The 19,384-nt window shown below is 42.4% G+C and overlaps 1 protein-coding gene across 1 annotated transcript in view; it reads right to left on the bottom strand.

Moving 5' to 3' along the window:
* Positions 1 to 19,384, bottom strand: part of QRICH2 (glutamine rich 2) — a 477,139-nt gene that overhangs the window by 343,677 nt on the left and 114,078 nt on the right. Inside the window, exon 2 of the mRNA XM_053709330.1 lies at positions 4,982 to 5,086. Coding sequence (XP_053565305.1) covers positions 4,982 to 5,086 — 105 coding nt within the window. The remainder of the gene's footprint in view (positions 1 to 4,981; positions 5,087 to 19,384) is intronic.

The raw sequence follows: 19,384 nt of genomic DNA, 5'->3' as shown, positions 1-19,384 counted from the left end.
TTGACGGAGATAGAGAACTCTTTTCTACGTTCACTTTCCATCCGTGAGATCTGAGAAAGGCCAGGACTATGTCCGTGTGAGCCTTTGCTTGAGGAAGGGACGACGCTTGAATCAGAATGTCGTCCAAGTAAGGTACTACTGCAATGCCCCTTGGTCTTAGTACCGCTAGAAGGGACCCTAGTACCTTTGTGAAAATCCTTGGAGCAGTGGCTAATCCGAAAGGAAGTGCCACGAACTGGTAATGCTTGTCCAGGAATGCGAACCTTAGGAACCGATGATGTTCCTTGTGGATAGGAATATGTAGATACGCATCCTTTAAATCCACCGTGGTCATGAATTGACCTTCCTGGATGGAAGGAAGAATTGTTCGAATAGTTTCCATTTTGAACGATGGAACCTTGAGAAACTTGTTTAGGATCTTGAGATCTAAGATTGGTCTGAACGTTCCCTCTTTTTTGGGAACTACGAACAGATTGGAGTAGAACCCCATCCCTTGTTCTCCTAATGGAACAGGATGAATCACTCCCATTTTTAACAGGTCTTCTACACAATGTAAGAATGCCTGTCTCTTTATGTGGTCTGAAGACAATTGAGACCTGTGGAACCTCCCCCTTGGGGGAAGCCCCTTGAATTCCAGAAGATAACCTTGGGAGACTATTTCTAGTGCCCAAGGATCCAGAACATCTCTTGCCCAAGCCTGAGCGAAGAGAGAGAGTCTGCCCCCCACCAGATCCGGTCCCGGATCGGGGGCCAACATTTCATGCTGTCTTGGTAGCAGTGGCAGGTTTCTTGGCCTGCTTTCCCTTGTTCCAGCCTTGCATTGGTCTCCAGGCTGGCTTGGCTTGAGAAGTATTACCCTCTTGCTTAGAGGACGTAGCACTTGGGGCTGGTCCGTTTCTACGAAAGGGACGAAAATTAGGTTTATTTTTGGCCTTGAAAGACCTATCCTGAGGAAGGGCGTGGCCCTTACCCCCAGTGATATCAGAGATAATCTCTTTCAAGTCAGGGCCAAACAGCGTTTTCCCCTTGAAAGGAATGTTAAGCAATTTGTTCTTGGAAGACGCATCCGCTGACCAAGATTTCAACCAAAGCGCTCTGCGCGCCACAATAGCAAACCCAGAATTTTTCGCCGCTAACCTAGCCAATTGCAAAGTGGCGTCTAGGGTGAAAGAATTAGCCAATTTGAGAGCACGGATTCTGTCCATAATCTCCTTATAAGGAGGAGAATCACTATCGATCGCCTTTTCTAGCTCATCGAACCAGAAACACGCGGCTGTAGTGACAGGGACAATGCATGAAATTGGTTGTAGAAGGTAACCTTGCTGAACAAACATCTTTTTAAGCAAAACTTCTAATTTTTTATCCATAGGATCTTTGAAAGCACAACTATCTTCTATGGGTATAGTGGTGCGTTTGTTTAAAGTAGAAACCGCCCCCTCGACCTTGGGGACTGTCTGCCATAAGTCCTTTCTGGGGTCGACCATAGGAAACAATTTTTTAAATATGGGGGGAGGGACGAAAGGTATACCGGGCCTTTCCCATTCTTTATTTACAATGTCCGCCACCCGCTTGGGTATAGGAAAAGCTTCTGGGGGCCCCGGGACCTCTAGGAACTTGTCCATTTTACATAGTTTCTCTGGGATGATCAAATTCTCACAATCATCCAGAGTGGATAACACCTCCTTAAGCAGAGCGCGGAGATGTTCCAACTTAAATTTAAATGTAATCACATCGGGTTCAGCTTGTTGAGAAATTTTCCCTGAATCTGAAATTTCTCCCTCAGACAAAACCTCCCTGGCCCCCTCAGACTGGTGTAGGGGCATATCAGAACCATTATCATCAGCGTCCTCATGCTCTTCAGTATCTAAAACAGAGCAGTCGCGCTTACGCTGATAAGTGGGCATTTTGGCTAAAATGTTTTTGATAGAATTATCCATTACAGCCGTTAATTGTTGCATAGTAAGGAGTATTGGCGCGCTAGATGTACTAGGGGCCTCCTGAGTGGGCAAGACTGGTGTAGACGAAGGAGGGAATGATGCAGTACCATGCTTACTCCCCTCACTTGAGGAATCATCTTGGGCATCATTTTCAGTGTCACATAAATCACATCTATTTAAATGAGAAGGAACCTTGGCTTCCCCACATTCAGAACACAGTCTATCTGGTAGTTCAGACATGTTAAACAGGCATAAACTTGATAACAAAGTACAAAAAACGTTTTAAAATAAAACCGTTACTGTCACTTTAAATTTTAAACTGAACACACTTTATTACTGCAATTGCGAAAAAGTATGAAGGAATTGTTCAAAATTCACCAAAATTTCACCACAGTGTCTTAAAGCCTTAAAAGTATTGCACACCAAATTTGGAAGCTTTAACCCTTAAAATAACGGAACCGGAGCCGTTTTTATCTTTAACCCCTTTACAGTCCCTGGTATCTGCTTTGCTGAGACCCAACCAAGCCCAAAGGGGAATACGATACCAAATGACGCCTTCAGAAAGTCTTTTCTATGTATCAGAGCTCCTCACACATGCGACTGCATGTCATGCTTCTCAAAAACAAGTGCGCAATACCGGCGCGAAAATGAGGCTCTGCCTATGATTAGGGAAAGCCCCTAGAGAATAAGGTGTCTAAAACAGTGCCTGCCGATATTATTTTACAAAAATACCCAGATTAAATGATTCCTCAAGGCTAAATATGTTTATATATGAATCGATTTAGCCCAGAAAATGTCTACAGTCTTAACAAGCCCTTGTGAAGCCCTTATTTACTGTCTGTAATAAAAATGGCTTACCGGATCCCATAGGGAAAATGACAGCTTCCAGCATTACATCGTCTTGTTAGAATGTGTCATACCTCAAGCAGCAAAAGTCTGCTCACTGTTCCCCCAACTGAAGTTAATTCCTCTCAACAGTCCTGTGTGGAACAGCCATCGATTTTAGTAACGGTTGCTAAAATCATTTTCCTCTTACAAACAGAAATCTTCATCTCTTTTCTGTTTCAGAGTAAATAGTACATACCAGCACTATTTTAAAATAACAAACTCTTGATTGAATAATAAAAACTACAGTTAAACACTAAAAAACTCTAAGCCATCTCCGTGGAGATGTTGCCTGTACAACGGCAAAGAGAATGACTGGGGTAGGCGGAGCCTAGGAGGGATCATGTGACCAGCTTTGCTGGGCTCTTTGCCATTTCCTGTTGGGGAAGAGAATATCCCACAAGTAAGGATGACGCCGTGGACCGGACACACCTATGTTGGAGAAAACAAATATATACCCATTTCAATTATTTATTTTTACCAGTGAAACCAATATAACATCTCAACATTCACAAATATACATTTCTGACATTCAAAAACAAAACAAAAACAAATCAGTGACCAATATAGCCACCTTTCTTTGCAAGGACACTCAAAAGCCTGCCAACCATGGATTCTGTCAGTGTTTTGATCTGTTCACCATCAACATTGCGTACAGCAGCAACCACAGCCTCCCAGACACTGTTCAGAGAGGTGTACTGTTTTCCCTCCTTGTAAATCTCACATTTGATGATGGACCATAGGTTCTCAATGGGGTTCAGATCAGGTGAACAAGGAGGCCATGTCATTAGATTTTCTTCTTTTATACCCTTTCTTGCCAGCCACGCTGTGGAGTACTTGGACGCGTGTGATGGAGCATTGTCCTGCATGAAAATCATGTTTTTCTTGAAGGATGCAGACTTCTTCCTGTACCACTGCTTGAAGAAGGTGTCTTCCAGAAACTGGCAGTAGGACTGGGAGTTGAGCTTGACTCCATCCTCAACCCGAAAAGGCCCCACAAGCTCATCTTTGATGATACCAGCCCAAACCAGTACTCCACCTCCACCTTGCTGGCGTCTGAGTCGGACTGGAGCTCTCTGCCCTTTACCAATCCAGCCACTGGCCCATCCATCTGGCCCATCAAGACTCACTCTCATTTCATCAGTCCATAAAACCTTAGAAAAATCAGTCTTGAGATATTTCTTGGCCCAGTCTTGACGTTTCAGCTTGTGTGTCTTGTTCAGTGGTGGTCGTCTTTCAGCCTTTCTTACCTTGGCCATGTCTCTGAGTATTGCACACCTTGTGCTTTTGGGCACTCCAGTGATGTTGCAGATCTGAAATATGGCCAAACTGGTGGCAAGTGGCATCTTGGCAGCTGCACGCTTGACTTTTCTCAGTTCATGGGCAATTATTTTGCGCCTTGGTTTTTCCACACGCTTCTTGCGACCCGGTTGACTATTTTGAATGAAATGCTTGATTGTTCGATGATCACGCTTCAGAAGCTTTGAAATTTTAAGAGTGCTGCATCCCTCTGCAAGATATCTCACTATTTTTGACTTTTCTGAGCCTGTCAAGTCCTTCTTTTGACCCATTTTGCCAAAGGAAAGGAAGTTGCCTAATAATTATGCACACCTGATATAGGGTGTTGATGTCATTAGACCACACCCCTTCTCATTACAGAGATGCACATCACCTAATATGCTTAATTGGTAGTAGGCTTTCGAGCCTATACAGCTTGGAGTAAGACAACATGCATAAAGAGGATGATGTGGTCAAAATACTCATTTGCCTAATAATTCTGCACTCCCTGTATAAAGCACAATTATTCCAATTCCTTATTTGATGCTTTTGCTCCTTTCTTATCACCCCACTTCTTGGCTATTCGTTAAACTGAATTGTGGGTGTGGTGAGGGATGTATTTATAGGCATTTTGAGGTTTGGGAAACTTTGCCCCTCTTGGTAGGAATGTATATCCCATACGTCACTAGCTCATGGACTCTTGCCAATATGAAAGAAATGAATTTATCAGGTAAGTTCTTACATAAATTATGTTTTTTAGTATCTAAAATATTGTGTTAATTAATTTTTCTAGCTCATCTTGCATTACACCCTTAGAATGATCACTCATCCTATGTCAGTTAACATGGGTATTTGTGTATCTGTCATACTTTAAGACTTACCAGCCCCAGGGAGCTTATGAACTTCTGCAAATGTTGATCGATCTCCACTTGTGACTGTCTGAGAGCGTTAACCTCATGCATTAGCTCTTGTGTAAGTGCCATGGCCTGTATGTAACAGAAACAGAGATATGCACAGAAGAGAATTTAATCACTGGGTATAAAGTGAGCTACGTTTACGGCACACAATCCTATTATAAAAAAAACAAGAGCTGTGAAACAATTCTGAATGAGGTACCAAAGTAAAGTGAGGACCTGCAGCAGTATTTCAGTATGGTTTAATATAGAATTAAAATGTAATAACAACAACAACAATAATAATTCTTAAACCTACGCTCCATAAAGAGACCAGAAAGCAAAGTGTGTAACCCTAGGTTCCCAAATGTTGCAAATCAATAGCTGGTGTAGGCGATTTTCAGCATTTTGAAGCTAAGGTTACAGATTTTGCAAAACAGAATTTATGCTTACCTGATAAATTACTTTCTCCAACGGTGTGTCCGGTCCACGGCGTCATCCTTACTTGTGGGATATTCTCTTCCCCAACAGGAAATGGCAAAGAGTCCCAGCAAAGCTGGTCACATGGTCCCTCCTAGGCTCCGCCCACCCCAGTCATTCGACCGACGGACAGGAGGAATATATATAGGAGAAACCATATGGTACCGTGGTGACTGTAGTTAGAGAAAATAATTAATCAGACCTGATTAAAAAACCAGGGCGGGCCGTGGACCGGACACACCGTTGGAGAAAGTAATTTATCAGGTAAGCGTAAATTCTGTTTTCTCCAACATTGGTGTGTCCGGTCCACGGCGTCATCCTTACTTGTGGGAACCAATACCAAAGCTTTAGGACACGGATGAAGGGAGGGAGCAAATCAGGTTACCTAAACGGAAGGCACCACAGCTTGCAAAACCTTTCTCCCAAAAATAGCCTCCGAAGAAGCAAAAGTATCAAATTTGTAAAATTTGGCAAAAGTGTGCAGTGAAGACCAAGTCGCTGCCTTACATATCTGGTCAACAGAAGCCTCGTTCTTGAAGGCCCATGTGGAAGCCACAGCCCTAGTGGAGTGAGCTGTGATTCTTTCAGGAGGCTGCCGTCCGGCAGTCTCATAAGCCAATCGGATAATGCTTTTAAGCCAAAAGGAAAGAGAGGTAGAAGTCGCTTTTTGACCTCTCCTTTTACCAGAATAAACAACAAACAAGGAAGATGTTTGTCTGAAAACTTTAGTAGCCTCTAAATAGAACTTTAGAGCACGGACAACGTCCAAATTGTGTAACAAACGTTCCTTCTTTGAAACTGGATTCGGACACAAAGAAGGTACAACTATCTCCTGGTTAATATTTTTGTTAGAAACAACTTTAGGAAGAAAACCAGGCTTAGTACGTAAAACCACCTTATCTGCATGGAACACCAGATAAGGAGGAGAACACTGCAGAGCAGATAACTCTGAAACTCTTCTAGCAGAAGAAATTGCAACCAAAAACAAAACTTTCCAAGATAGTAACTTAATATCTATGGAATGTAAAGGTTCAAACGGAACCCCTTGAAGAACTGAAAGAACTAGATTTAGACTCCAGGGAGGAGTCAAAGGTCTGTAAACAGGCTTGATCCTAACCAGAGCCTGAACAAATGCTTGAACATCTGGCACAGCTGCCAGTCTTTTGTGTAGTAAGACAGATAAAGCAGAGATCTGTCCATTTAGAGAACTTGCAGATAATCCTTTCTCCAAACCTTCTTGTAGAAAGGAGAGAATCTTAGGAATTTTTATCTTATTCCATGGGAATCCTTTGGATTCACACCAACAGATATATTTTTCCATATTTTATGGTAAATCTTTCTAGTTACAGGTTTTCTGGCCTGAACCAGAGTATCTATCACAGAATCTGAAAACCCACGCTTTGATAGAATCAAGCGTTCAATCTCCAAGCCGTCAGTTGGAGGGAAACCAGATTTGGATGTTCGAATAGACCCTGAACAAGAAGGTCCTGTCTCAAAGGTAGCTTCCATGGTGGAGCCGATGACATATTCACCAGGTCTGCATACCAAGTCCTGCGTGGCCACGCAGGAGCTATCAAGATCACCGAGGCCCTCTCCTGATTGATCCTGGCTACCAGCCTGGGAATGAGAGGAAACGGTGGGAATACGTAAGCTAGGTTGAAAGTCCAAGGTGCTACTAGTGCATCTACTAGAGTCGCCTTGGGATCCCTGGATCTGGACCCGTAGCAAGGAACCTTGAAGTTCTGACGAGACGCCATCAGATCCATGTCTGGAATGCCCCATAATTGAGTCATTTGGGCAAAGATTTCCGGATGGAGTTCCCACTCCCCCGGATGAAATGTCTGACGACTCAGAAAATCCGCTTCCCAATTTTCCACTCCTGGGATGTGGATCGCAGACAAGTGGCAGGAGTGATCCTCCGCCCATTGAATTATTTTGGTCACTTCTTTCATCGCCAGGGAACTCTTTGTTCCCCCCTGATGATTGATATATGCAACAGTCGTCATGTTGTCTGATTGGAACCTTATGAATTTGGCCTTTGCTAGTTGAGGCCAAGCTCTGAGAGCATTGAATATCGCTCTCAGTTCCAGAATGTTTATCGGGAGAAGAGACTCTTCCCGAGACCATAGACCCTGAGCTTTCAGGGATTCCCAGACCGCACCCCAGCCCACTAGACTGGCGTCGGTCGTGACAATGACCCACTCTGGCCTGCGGAAGCTCATTCCCTGGGACAGATGGTCCAGGGTCAGCCACCAACGGAGTGAATCTCTGGTCTTTTGATCTACTTGAATCATTGGAGAAAAGTCTGTCTAATCCCCATTCCACTGTTTGAGCATGCACAGTTGTAATGGTCTTAGATGAATTCGTGCAAAAGGAACTATGTCCATTGTTGCAACCATCAATCCTACTACTTCCATGCACTGCGCTATGGAAGGACGAGGAACAGAATGAAGCACTTGAGAAGAGCTTAGAAGTTTTGATTTTCTGACCTCTGTCAGAAAAATCCTCATTTCTAAGGAATCTATTATTGTTCCCAAGAAGGGAACTCTTGTTGACGGGGACAGAGAACTCTTTTCTTTGTTCACCTTCCATCCGTGAGATGTGAGAAAGGCTAAAACGATGTCCGTATGAGCCTTTGCTTTTGACAGGGACGACGCTTTTATTAGAATGTCGTCCAAGTAAGGTACTACTGCAATGCCCCTTGGTCTTAGAACCGCTAGAAGGGACCCTAGCACCTTTGTGAAAATCCTTGGAGCAGTGGCTAATCCGAATGGGAGAGCCACAAACTGGTAATGTTTGTCCAGAAAAGCGAACGTTAGGAACTGATGATGTTCTTTGTGGATAGGAATATGTAGGTACGCATCTTTTAGATCCACGGTAGTCATAAATTGACTTTCCTGGATGGTGGGTAGAATCGTTCGAATAGTTTCCATTTTGAACGATGGTACCCTGAGAAATTTGTTTAGGATCTTCAAATCCAAAATTGGTCTGAACGTTCCCTCTTTCTTGGGAACTACGAACAGATTGGAATAAAATCCCATTCCTTGTTCCTTTATTGGAACTGGGTGTATCACTCCCATCTTTAACAGGTCTTCTACACAATGTAAGAATGCCTGTCTCTTTATTTGGTTTGAGGATAAGTGAGACTTGTGGAACCTTCCCCTTGGAGGTAGTTCCTTGAATTCCAGGAGATAACCTTGAGAAACTATTTCTAGCGCCCAAGGATCCTGAACATCTCTTGCCCAAGCCTGAGCAAAGAGAGAGAGTCTGCCCCCCACCAGATCCGGTCCCGGATCGGGGGCTACTCCTTCATGCTGTTTTGTTAGCAGTGGCAGGCTTCTTGGCCTGCTTACCCTTGTTCCAGCCTTGCATTGGTTTCCAGGCTGGTTTGGGTTGTGAGGCATTACCCTCTTGCTTAGAGGATGCAGAATTAGAGACTGGTCCATTTCTGCGAAAGGGACGAAAATTAGGCTTATTTTTAGCCTTAAAAGACCTATCCTGTGGAAGGGCGTGGCCCTTTCCCCCAGTGATGTCTGAAATAATCTCTTTCAAATCAGGTCCAAATAAAGTTTTACCTTTGAAAGGGATGTTAAGCAATTTTGTCTTGGATGACACATCCGCTGACCAAGACTTTAGCCAAAGCGCTCTGCGCGCCACGATAGCAAACCCTGAATTTTTCGCCGCTAATCTTGCTAATTGCAAAGCGGCATCTAAAATAAAAGAGTTAGCCAATTTAAGTGCGTGAACTCTGTCCATAACCTCCTCATACGGAGTTTCTCTACTGAGCGACTTTTCTAGTTCCTCGAACCAGAACCACGCTGCTGTAGTGACAGGAACAATGCATGAAATTGGTTGTAGAAGGTAGCCTTGCTGTACAAAAATCTTTTTAAGCAAACCTTCCAATTTTTTATCCATAGGATCTTTGAAAGCACAACTATCTTCAATAGGAATAGTAGTGCGTTTGTTTAGAGTAGAAACTGCCCCCTCGACCTTGGGGACTGTCTGCCATAAGTCCTTTCTGGGGTCGACCATAGGAAATAATTTCTTAAATATAGGGGGAGGAACAAAAGGTATGCCGGGTTTTTCCCACTCCTTATTTACTATGTCCGCCACCCGCTTGGGTATAGGAAAAGCGTCGGGGGGCACCGGAACCTCTAGGAACCTGTCCATCTTGCATAATTTCTCTGGAATTACCAAATTGTCACAATCATCAAGAGTAGATAACACCTCCTTAAGCAGTGTGCGGAGATTTTCTAATTTAAATTTAAATGTCACAACATCAGGTTCAGCTTGATGAGAAATTTTTCCTGAATCTGAAATTTCTCCATCAGACAAAACCTCCCTCATGGCCCCTTCAGATTGGTGTGAGGGTATGACAGAACAATTATCATCAGCGTCCTTTTGCTCTTCAGTGTTTAAAACAGAGCAATCGCGCTTTCTCTGATAAGTAGGCATTTTGGATAAAAGATTTGCTATGGAGTTATCCATTACAGCCGTTAATTGTTGCATAGTAATAAGTATTGGCGCACTAGATGTACTAGGGGCCTCCTGCATGGGCAAAACTGGTGTAGACACAGTAGGAGATGATGTAGTATCATGTTTACTCCCCTCATTTGAGGAATCATCTTGGGCAATATCATTATCTGTGGCAGTACTGTCCTTACTTTGTTTGGACGCTATGGCACAATTATCACATAAATTTAAATGGGGAGACACATTGGCTTTCATACATATAGAACATAGCTTATCTGAAGGTACAGACATGTTAAACAGGCTTAAACTTGTCAACAAAGCACAAAAAACGTTTTAAAATAAAACCGTTACTGTCACTTTAAATTTCAAACAGAAAACACTTTATTACTGAATATGTGAAAAAGTATGAAGGAATTGTTCAAAAATTACCAAAATTTCACCACAGTGTCTTAAAGCCTTAAAATTATTGCACACCAAATTTCAGAGCTTTAACCCTTAAAATAACGGAACCGGAGCCGTTTTTCAATTTAACCCCTATACAGTCCCAGCTATAGTCTTTGCTAAGACCCAACCAAGCCCTGAGGGGAATACGATACCAAATGACGCCTTCTAAAAGCTTTTCAGAGATTCTTAGATCCTCACACATGCATCTGCATGCCCTGCTCTTAAAAAACAACTGCGCATTAATGGCGCGAAAATGAGGCTCAGTCTATAACTAGAAAGGCCCCCTGACTGAAAAAGGTGTCCAATACAGTGCCTGCCGTTTTATAAGCGTTCCCCAAGATTATAAATGTCAAATGTTAGCCTAAATCTGAATAATATGCACAAATAAAGCAATCGATTTAGCCCATAAAAATGTCTACCAGTTTTTTAGCCCATAATAAGCCCTTTATTCTGTTTGTTTGACTAAGAAAATGGCTTACCGGTCCCCATGAGGGGAAATGACAGCCTTCCAGCATTACACAGTCTTGTTAGAAATATGGCTAGTCATACCTTAAGCAGAAAAATCTGCTAACTGTTTCCCCCAACTGAAGTTACTTCATCTCAACAGTCCTATGTGGAAACAGCAATCGATTTTAGTTACTGTCTGCTAAAATCATCTTCCTCTTACAAACAGAAATCTTCATCCTTTTCTGTTTCAGAGTAAATAGTACATACCAGCACTATTTTAAAATAACAAACACTTGATAGAAGAATAAAAACTACATTTAAACACCAAAAAAACTCTTAACCATCTCCGTGGAGATGTTGCCTGTGCAACGGCAAAGAGAATGACTGGGGTGGGCGGAGCCTAGGAGGGACCATGTGACCAGCTTTGCTGGGACTCTTTGCCATTTCCTGTTGGGGAAGAGAATATCCCACAAGTAAGGATGACGCCGTGGACCGGACACACCAATGTTGGAGAAATTAGATTTATCCATAAAGTCAATTTAATATTTACATTTATATCTAAAAGCGTTTAGTATCTCTTGCCTTAAATCAAGAGCTAATCGTCAGTGTGAAATATTTTTTAGGGTGTCCCTAATTATTAAAGGAACATTACAGTAACAAAATGAACTACTCTATATTAAACAATTTATTTTTGGACACACTGCCCCTTAGAAACAATGTGTAAACAACTAAATAAACACACCCAATTTGTTACCAGATGCCCTGAATTTGCAAGATGTTTTTTTACCTTTTAACACGTCCAATGTTATGTAATGCAGAGGAAGGAGAAGGGAGGTTTAGTAAAACATAATCATAGAACATGCACCCCTGTACCTGCTGATATCTAGCCTTATGGTCAATATTCTGCATGCCACATGTCCTTATGGTCAATAGTCTGCATGCCACGTAAACATATAGTCAATATTCTGCATACCCACATATCCTTATGGTCAATATTCTGCATGCCACATAAACATATGGTTAATATTCTGCATATCCACATATCCTTATGGTCAATATTCTGCATGCCACGTAAACATATGGTCAATATTCTGCATACCCACAAACATATGGTCATTATTCTGCACGCCACATATCCTTATGGTCAATATTCTGCATGCCACATATCCTTATGGTCAATATTCAGCATGCCCACAAACATAATATGGTCAATATTCTGCATGCCCACAAACATAATATGGTCAATATTCAGCATGCCCACAAACATAATATGGTCAATATTCTGCATGCCACATAAACATATGGTCATTATTCTGCATGTGTCAGGATATTACTTTACTGCCTTGTGTTCATCACGCTGTACCTTTAATTTCCAATTGCACTTAATTCTGATCCCTATAAATCTCCCATCAGCCCTCACTACTTTGCTTGGTATTGATTTAGCAAAGTACTACTGAGCCTGTGATATCTGTGTCTGTACATTTGGATATCGGATCTCCTTTTTACAACTGAAATCACTGTGACTTAATTCCATTATCACTGCCTTAGTGTTTGGAATCTTGCTGCCTATAGGCATTTACCTTTATCTGACTTTCTTCCGGATCTCATCTCCTCTGCTAGCCGGATCTGTTTCCTGCTTCTGCCTGTCTACGGATCAATCCGCGGTGACGTCACACGCCAGCTTCACGGAACTTCCCGCCTCAGGTACCTGCTTGCACCGCTGCTCTCCATACTCCGGAGCCTCTCTGCCTGCTAATCCGGCTCCAACTGACTTCCTAAGAAGTGCCATACGAACTTCCAACTTGTCATTCCGTTCTTAACACAAGTTAAACTCTGCACCTCTCTCTCTAGTGATAACTTGATTTTCTATGTCTCCATAATATATAATTTACTCAGTACTCTCACAAAACAGTTTGTTACGTTGCGCTGTGGGTTTTGATCTTAAGGGCTCTGCTGCAGGTTTTAGTGTTTTAACAACACAGGTGGCAGCAATAGAGTTCTTTCTATCTTTAACCATTACATTAAACTGCTGATTAGTTCAATGAGGCCTGCAAACTACCTTCTAGGTAGTTTATTTGCTTACCTCCCACTCTTCAGCAACAACACCACCTATTTATCTCAGCAGCTGTGGTTCTAACATTAGTAAAACTCTTATTTTCCTAGAAATTCTAACTTGCCTGACAGAATACCAAGCCATCCTTAAAATGGACCCAGCTGAGATGACTGCACTTTTACAGACTCTCAGCCAAAGAGTTGATTTGCTCACTGACGGTCTCAATACACTAAAATCTGAAAATGTTGCTTTAAAAGCTTATATTAAAGATTATCTAGAAACAAAGGTACATGCACTAGAACCTCAAGTTAGTTTAACTGAAAAGTTTTTTGGTGATAGGGCACACTACAGGGACTTTAAAAATGCATGCTTACTCCTATTTACACTTAAACCACAATCTTATCCCAATGACAGGATTAGAGTCTTGACGACCATTTCATTCCTAAGGGGGGAACCACGTAGCTGGGCAAACACTTTTTTTGAATCCAATGAGACTATCTTAAACTCTTTGGATAATTTTTTTAATGCAATGGGTCAGTTGTACGAAGACCCTTTCAAACAACAGACTGCAGAAACAGCTCTTAGGGCTCTAAAACAAAGGAAAAGGTTAGTTGAAGACTATATTACAGACTTCAAGAGGTGGGCAAAAGACTCAGAATGGAACAAACTTATCCTTAAGGAATCAGTTTCGTCTAGGTCTCTCAGACGCTGTTAAGGATGAGTTGTCCCGAACTGAAATTCCCCCAACCCTAGAGGGTTTAATGAACCTTAGCATAACTATAGACAGACGTTTAAGAGAGAGGCAACATGAAAGATCCTACCCAGAGGCTTATACTAAGAAACACACTAGTACTACACCCTCACCCTCCACTAGTAAATCCCATTCTGAACCTATGGAGATTGGCTTCATTAAGGGTCCCCTGACAGCACAGGAAAAGACCAGAAGAAGAGAGAATAACCTCTGCCTTTATTGTGCCTCGGACGAACACCCTGTAAAAGAATGTCCATCTCTTCTGAAATCTAACAAGGGTGAGTCCCAAAATCCCTTTTCCTGTTGCAATACTATTGATTCAAGAAACCCCTATTGTAAACTCTCCCTTTCTTTTCAGTGGGATCTCCACCGCCTCAAGGTTCCCGCAATTATTGACTCAGGAGCAACTGCCTGTTATATAGATAAGGAATATACACTTGTAAATAAAATCCCACTGATGCAAAAGAAGTCTCCAGTTTTATTGAGAGGTATTGATGGTAGGCCTATATCATCCGGTCCCGTAGAGTATCAAACCATACCTCTCTTACGGCTAGATTTAGAGTTCGGCGGTAGATGGGCTGTTAACGCCACGCGTGTTTATGTCTAACGCACGTCATTGTTTGACTCCGGTATTTAGAGTTAAGATAAGACCATCTAACGATGCTCCTAACGCGTGTATGTCACACGCGTAATCCTGCCCGCGTTAGACAGTCTCCCATAGAGATCAATGGGAAATCAAATAAATTGCCTTTTTTCACCTAACACTCGATCTCGCGAGAATACGCACAGCTCGGTCATATGACGCATACCACATCATGCACAACAATAACACGCCGCAAATGTCACAACAACAATCAATCAACAAAGCACACAAGCATTACACATTCACAAGCGGGGGAAGTTTTAATACTATTTATACGGGGAATACGCATATACTTTAAGATGCGGAAAATCGCACAATAACAACAAGGATTAAAAAATATATACATACACTATAAACAAAATCGCATTCAATATCATTATATATTATGAAAAACATACATATACAACACTTCACGAAGAACACACCATCGCAAATTCACATTTAAAAAGAATACTTTTGGACAATGAAAGCGAAAACGAACACTATGACATCATCGCATTCTACACATTCCACAAATACCAACTCTAAATGAGCATGCACAAATTAACACACCTAATACACATTGCAATAATATTAATTGCTAATAAAGCACACCTGAACACTAATTACAATGGAAATTGGGACATCATTAAACATTTACACAGGGTATATAAGCACCACACAAGCATGGCTTCTTTGACTGTGTTGCTGGTGGGTCTTTTGAGATTTAAGAATAGAGAGTTAGAGATTTTTTGAGAGTGAGTTAGTGTTAGCGTGAGAGAGTCCCAATGACAGGATTAGAGTCTTGACGACCATTTCATTCCTAAGGGGGGAACCACGTAGCTGGGCAAACACTTTTTTTGAATCCAATGAGACTATCTTAAACTCTTTGGATAATTTTTTTAATGCAATGGGTCAGTTGTACGAAGACCCTTTCAAACAACAGACTGCAGAAACAGCTCTTAGGGCTCTAAAACAAAGGAAAAGGTTAGTTGAAGACTATATTACAGACTTCAAGAGGTGGGCAAAAGACTCAGAATGGAACAAACTTATCCTTAAGGAATCAGTTTCGTCTAGGTCTCTCAGACGCTGTTAAGGATGAGTTGTCCCGAACTGAAATTCCCCCAACCCTAGAGGGTTTAATGAACCTTAGCATAACTATAGACAGACGTTTAAGAGAGAGGCAACATGAAAGATCCTACCCAGAGGCTTATACTAAGAAACACACTAGTACTACACCCTCACCCTCCACTAGTAAATCCCATTCTGAACCTATGGAGATTGGCTTCATTAAGGGTCCCCTGACAGCACAGGAAAAGACCAGAAGAAGAGAGAATAACCTCTGCCTTTATTGTGCCTCGGACGAACACCCTGTAAAAGAATGTCCATCTCTTCTGAAATCTAACAAGGGTGAGTCCCAAAATCCCTTTTCCTGTTGCAATACTATTGATTCAAGAAACCCCTATTGTAAACTCTCCCTTTCTTTTCAGTGGGATCTCCACCGCCTCAAGGTTCCCGCAATTATTGACTCAGGAGCAACTGCCTGTTATATAGATAAGGAATATACACTTGTAAATAAAATCCCACTGATGCAAAAGAAGTCTCCAGTTTTATTGAGAGGTATTGATGGTAGGCCTATATCATCCGGTCCCGTAGAGTATCAAACCATACCTCTCTTACGGCTAGATTTAGAGTTCGGCGGTAGATGGGCTGTTAACGCCACGCGTGTTTATGTCTAACGCACGTCATTGTTTGACTCCGGTATTTAGAGTTAAGATAAGACCATCTAACGATGCTCCTAACGCGTGTATGTCACACGCGTAATCCTGCCCGCGTTAGACAGTCTCCCATAGAGATCAATGGGAAATCAAATAAATTGCCTTTTTTCACCTAACACTCGATCTCGCGAGAATACGCACAGCTCGGTCATATGACGCATACCACATCATGCACAACAATAACACGCCGCAAATGTCACAACAACAATCAATCAACAAAGCACACAAGCATTACACATTCACAAGCGGGGGAAGTTTTAATACTATTTATACGGGGAATACGCATATACTTTAAGATGCGGAAAATCGCACAATAACAACAAGGATTAAAAAATATATACATACACTATAAACAAAATCGCATTCAATATCATTATATATTATGAAAAACATACATATACAACACTTCACGAAGAACACACCATCGCAAATTCACATTTAAAAAGAATACTTTTGGACAATGAAAGCGAAAACGAACACTATGACATCATCGCATTCTACACATTCCACAAATACCAACTCTAAATGAGCATGCACAAATTAACACACCTAATACACATTGCAATAATATTAATTGCTAATAAAGCACACCTGAACACTAATTACAATGGAAATTGGGACATCATTAAACATTTACACAGGGTATATAAGCACCACACAAGCATGGCTTCTTTGACTGTGTTGCTGGTGGGTCTTTTGAGATTTAAGAATAGAGAGTTAGAGATTTTTTGAGAGTGAGTTAGTGTTAGCGTGAGAGAGTCAGTTGGTAGTGTTAGCGTGAGAGAGTCAGTTGGTAGTGTTAGCGTGAGAGAGTCAGTTGGTAGTGTTAGCGTGAGAGAGTCAGTGAGTTAGTGGGAGTTAGTGGGAGTGGGAGAGAGTCTGTTAGTGGGAGCGTGAGTGAGTTAGTGGGAGTTATTAGTGATAGTTGTTAGTGTGAGCGTCAGTTAGTGGTAGTTAGTGAGCGTTAGTGGGAGTGTTTGTTATTGAGAATTAGAAGTAGTGTGAGTTAGCGAGCGAGTGATTTATCTGTACACTTAACACATTTACACGCAAACACATTCAATACATACATACACTTATCAATAACACTACATACACTCCATACCCCCTACCCCCTCATACTACACTCCATACCCCATTCCTTGTAGTCCCATTCCCTTTCATCCCATTTACTCTTATCCCATACCCCATACCCATCCCATACCCATCCCCTAGTTACATTTAGTTTACATATCCTCCTTTTAGTCTTATTCTTTTCGTTTATTTAAATACTCCTTACCCTCTTTGTTTTGTTTACATCCCTCACACTTTAAGCACCTTTTTTGTCTTTTTAGTTCTTTATTTTGACCCCCTTTCATTTCATCACACTCACTTTTTGTTTGATTATTTGGGGTTTAGTTTAGGGAGGAGATGGAGGCCAGGCAGGGGACAGGTAGAGGGGGGAGTAGAGGGAGGGGGAGAGGAACAGGGCAGGAAGGGGGGCAGGAAGCGGGGGTGGAAGCGGTGGGTGGACCCAGCCACTTGGTTCAAGATGACCAAGTGGCTGGGCCCAGTGGCGGTCAGAGTAGGGCTTCACAGTCCGGGAAACAGAGGGCATCGTCACAGGGGAAGGCCAAGGCGACTAGGGAGGCGAGGTTTACGATGGAGGAGAAGGAGGCCCTCGTAGAGGCCTATATGGCCAGGCATAGGATGCTGCAGCACCAGAAGACTACCCCGACTGACAGGAGGAGGCTCTGGAACGAGATTAGGAATGCAGTCAATGCAGTGGGTGGCCGGAACCGGGATATGGATTCTATAAAATATCGGTACCGGGACTGTAAACTTGAACTTAAAAAAAAGTTAAGCCTGGAGGCCCGACATGCCGCAGGGACCGGTGGCGGCCCTGCCCTTGAAATGGAGTACTGCAGATGGGAGGAAATGTTGCGGCCCAGCATCTCCGAGGTGGAAGTAGTCGGTATCGGAGGAATCGATACCGGGAACCTGCCACTCTCATCTGACGGTAAGCTCATTGAACAATAATTTCACATACGAATGTATTTCAATGGACACTATACGCAAACATTTACTTTCATGATTGAGGTAGCGAATACAATTTGACAAAACATTCAAATGTACTTATATTACCTAATTTGATTCATTCTTGAGATATATTTTAATGAAGAAATAGCCATGCACACGGTGAAACAATCACAGGAGGCAGCTATATTCAGCTAACAATCAGCATCTTATAAGCATATTTAGATATGCTTTTCAGCAAAGAATATCCAGAGAATGAAGCTAATTAGATAAGAAAAGTACATTCGAAAGTTGATACTAAATGTATGCTTCTAAATCATGAAAGATCAAACATTGGGTTTCATGTGTTAAGGATCAGATTAATGCTATTACGCTGTTTACACGCATTCTATTACTTTGCGGTTACATCAGTATCTAGGCTATAGGTTAGGTGTGCATTTAAACAGACTGAAAACAAACGCAAAAACATTCACATTGACCAGATATCACAAACACGGTTTAGAAAAAGCGGAAATCGTATTGATTGTTTGTTAGATTTCAAAGTGGATTAATGATTCTGCATTTGTAATTGTATCGTAAGCTAAGTCATTTAAACCTTGATTTGCAAATATGCTAATATATATATATTTTTTTTTTTTTTTTTTTATATACAGAGTCTGGGGACGAGGCAGCACAGCCTCCTGCATCTCCCCGGGATGAGAGTGGTGGTGAGGAATTCCCACTTCGGAGGGAAGAGGCCCCCCGTGACGAACAGCGCACGGGAGATGATGAAGAGGCCCCGGAAGCACAGGAGGATCCCGCTGAACCCGCGGAACCCGCGGAACCCGAGGTCCCTCAAAGACCCGCACTCCGCCGTGCACGGGCACCCCGCCGTGCACGGGTTCAACAGGCACAACAAGAAGAAATAGCGGAGGTGCGGGTTCTACTGGAGTACATAGACCAGATGCGTACCTCCCGGATAGAAAACATAGAAGGACGACGCAGAATACTTGATGGGCAGAATCAAATAATTCAAGGCCAAAATGAAATAATCAATATACTGAATAGAATACAAGAAGGACAAACAAGAATGTTTAATCTACATCAGGAAATGTTCACATTTTTCCGGGAGGCGCATGCTGGTCTACCTCCTGTTGCTGGGCCTCTTGTTGCTGGGCCTCTTGCTGCTGGGCCATCTCCTCCTGCCGGCCCATGTCATCCTCCTCCTCAGCCATCTACTCCTCCTCCTCCTCAGCCATCTACTCCTCCTCCTCCTCAGCCATCTTCTCCTCCTCATCCATCTTCTCCTCCTCCTCAGCCATCTACTCCTCACCTTGGTCGTCCCAGT

The sequence above is a fragment of the Bombina bombina genome, chromosome 1, assembly GCF_027579735.1.
Source record: "Bombina bombina isolate aBomBom1 chromosome 1, aBomBom1.pri, whole genome shotgun sequence".
In the NCBI taxonomy this organism is placed as follows: Eukaryota; Metazoa; Chordata; class Amphibia; order Anura; family Bombinatoridae; genus Bombina; species Bombina bombina.
The sequence above is the reverse complement of the archived record's forward strand: the minus strand, read 5'-3'. Positions and strand labels throughout refer to the sequence as shown.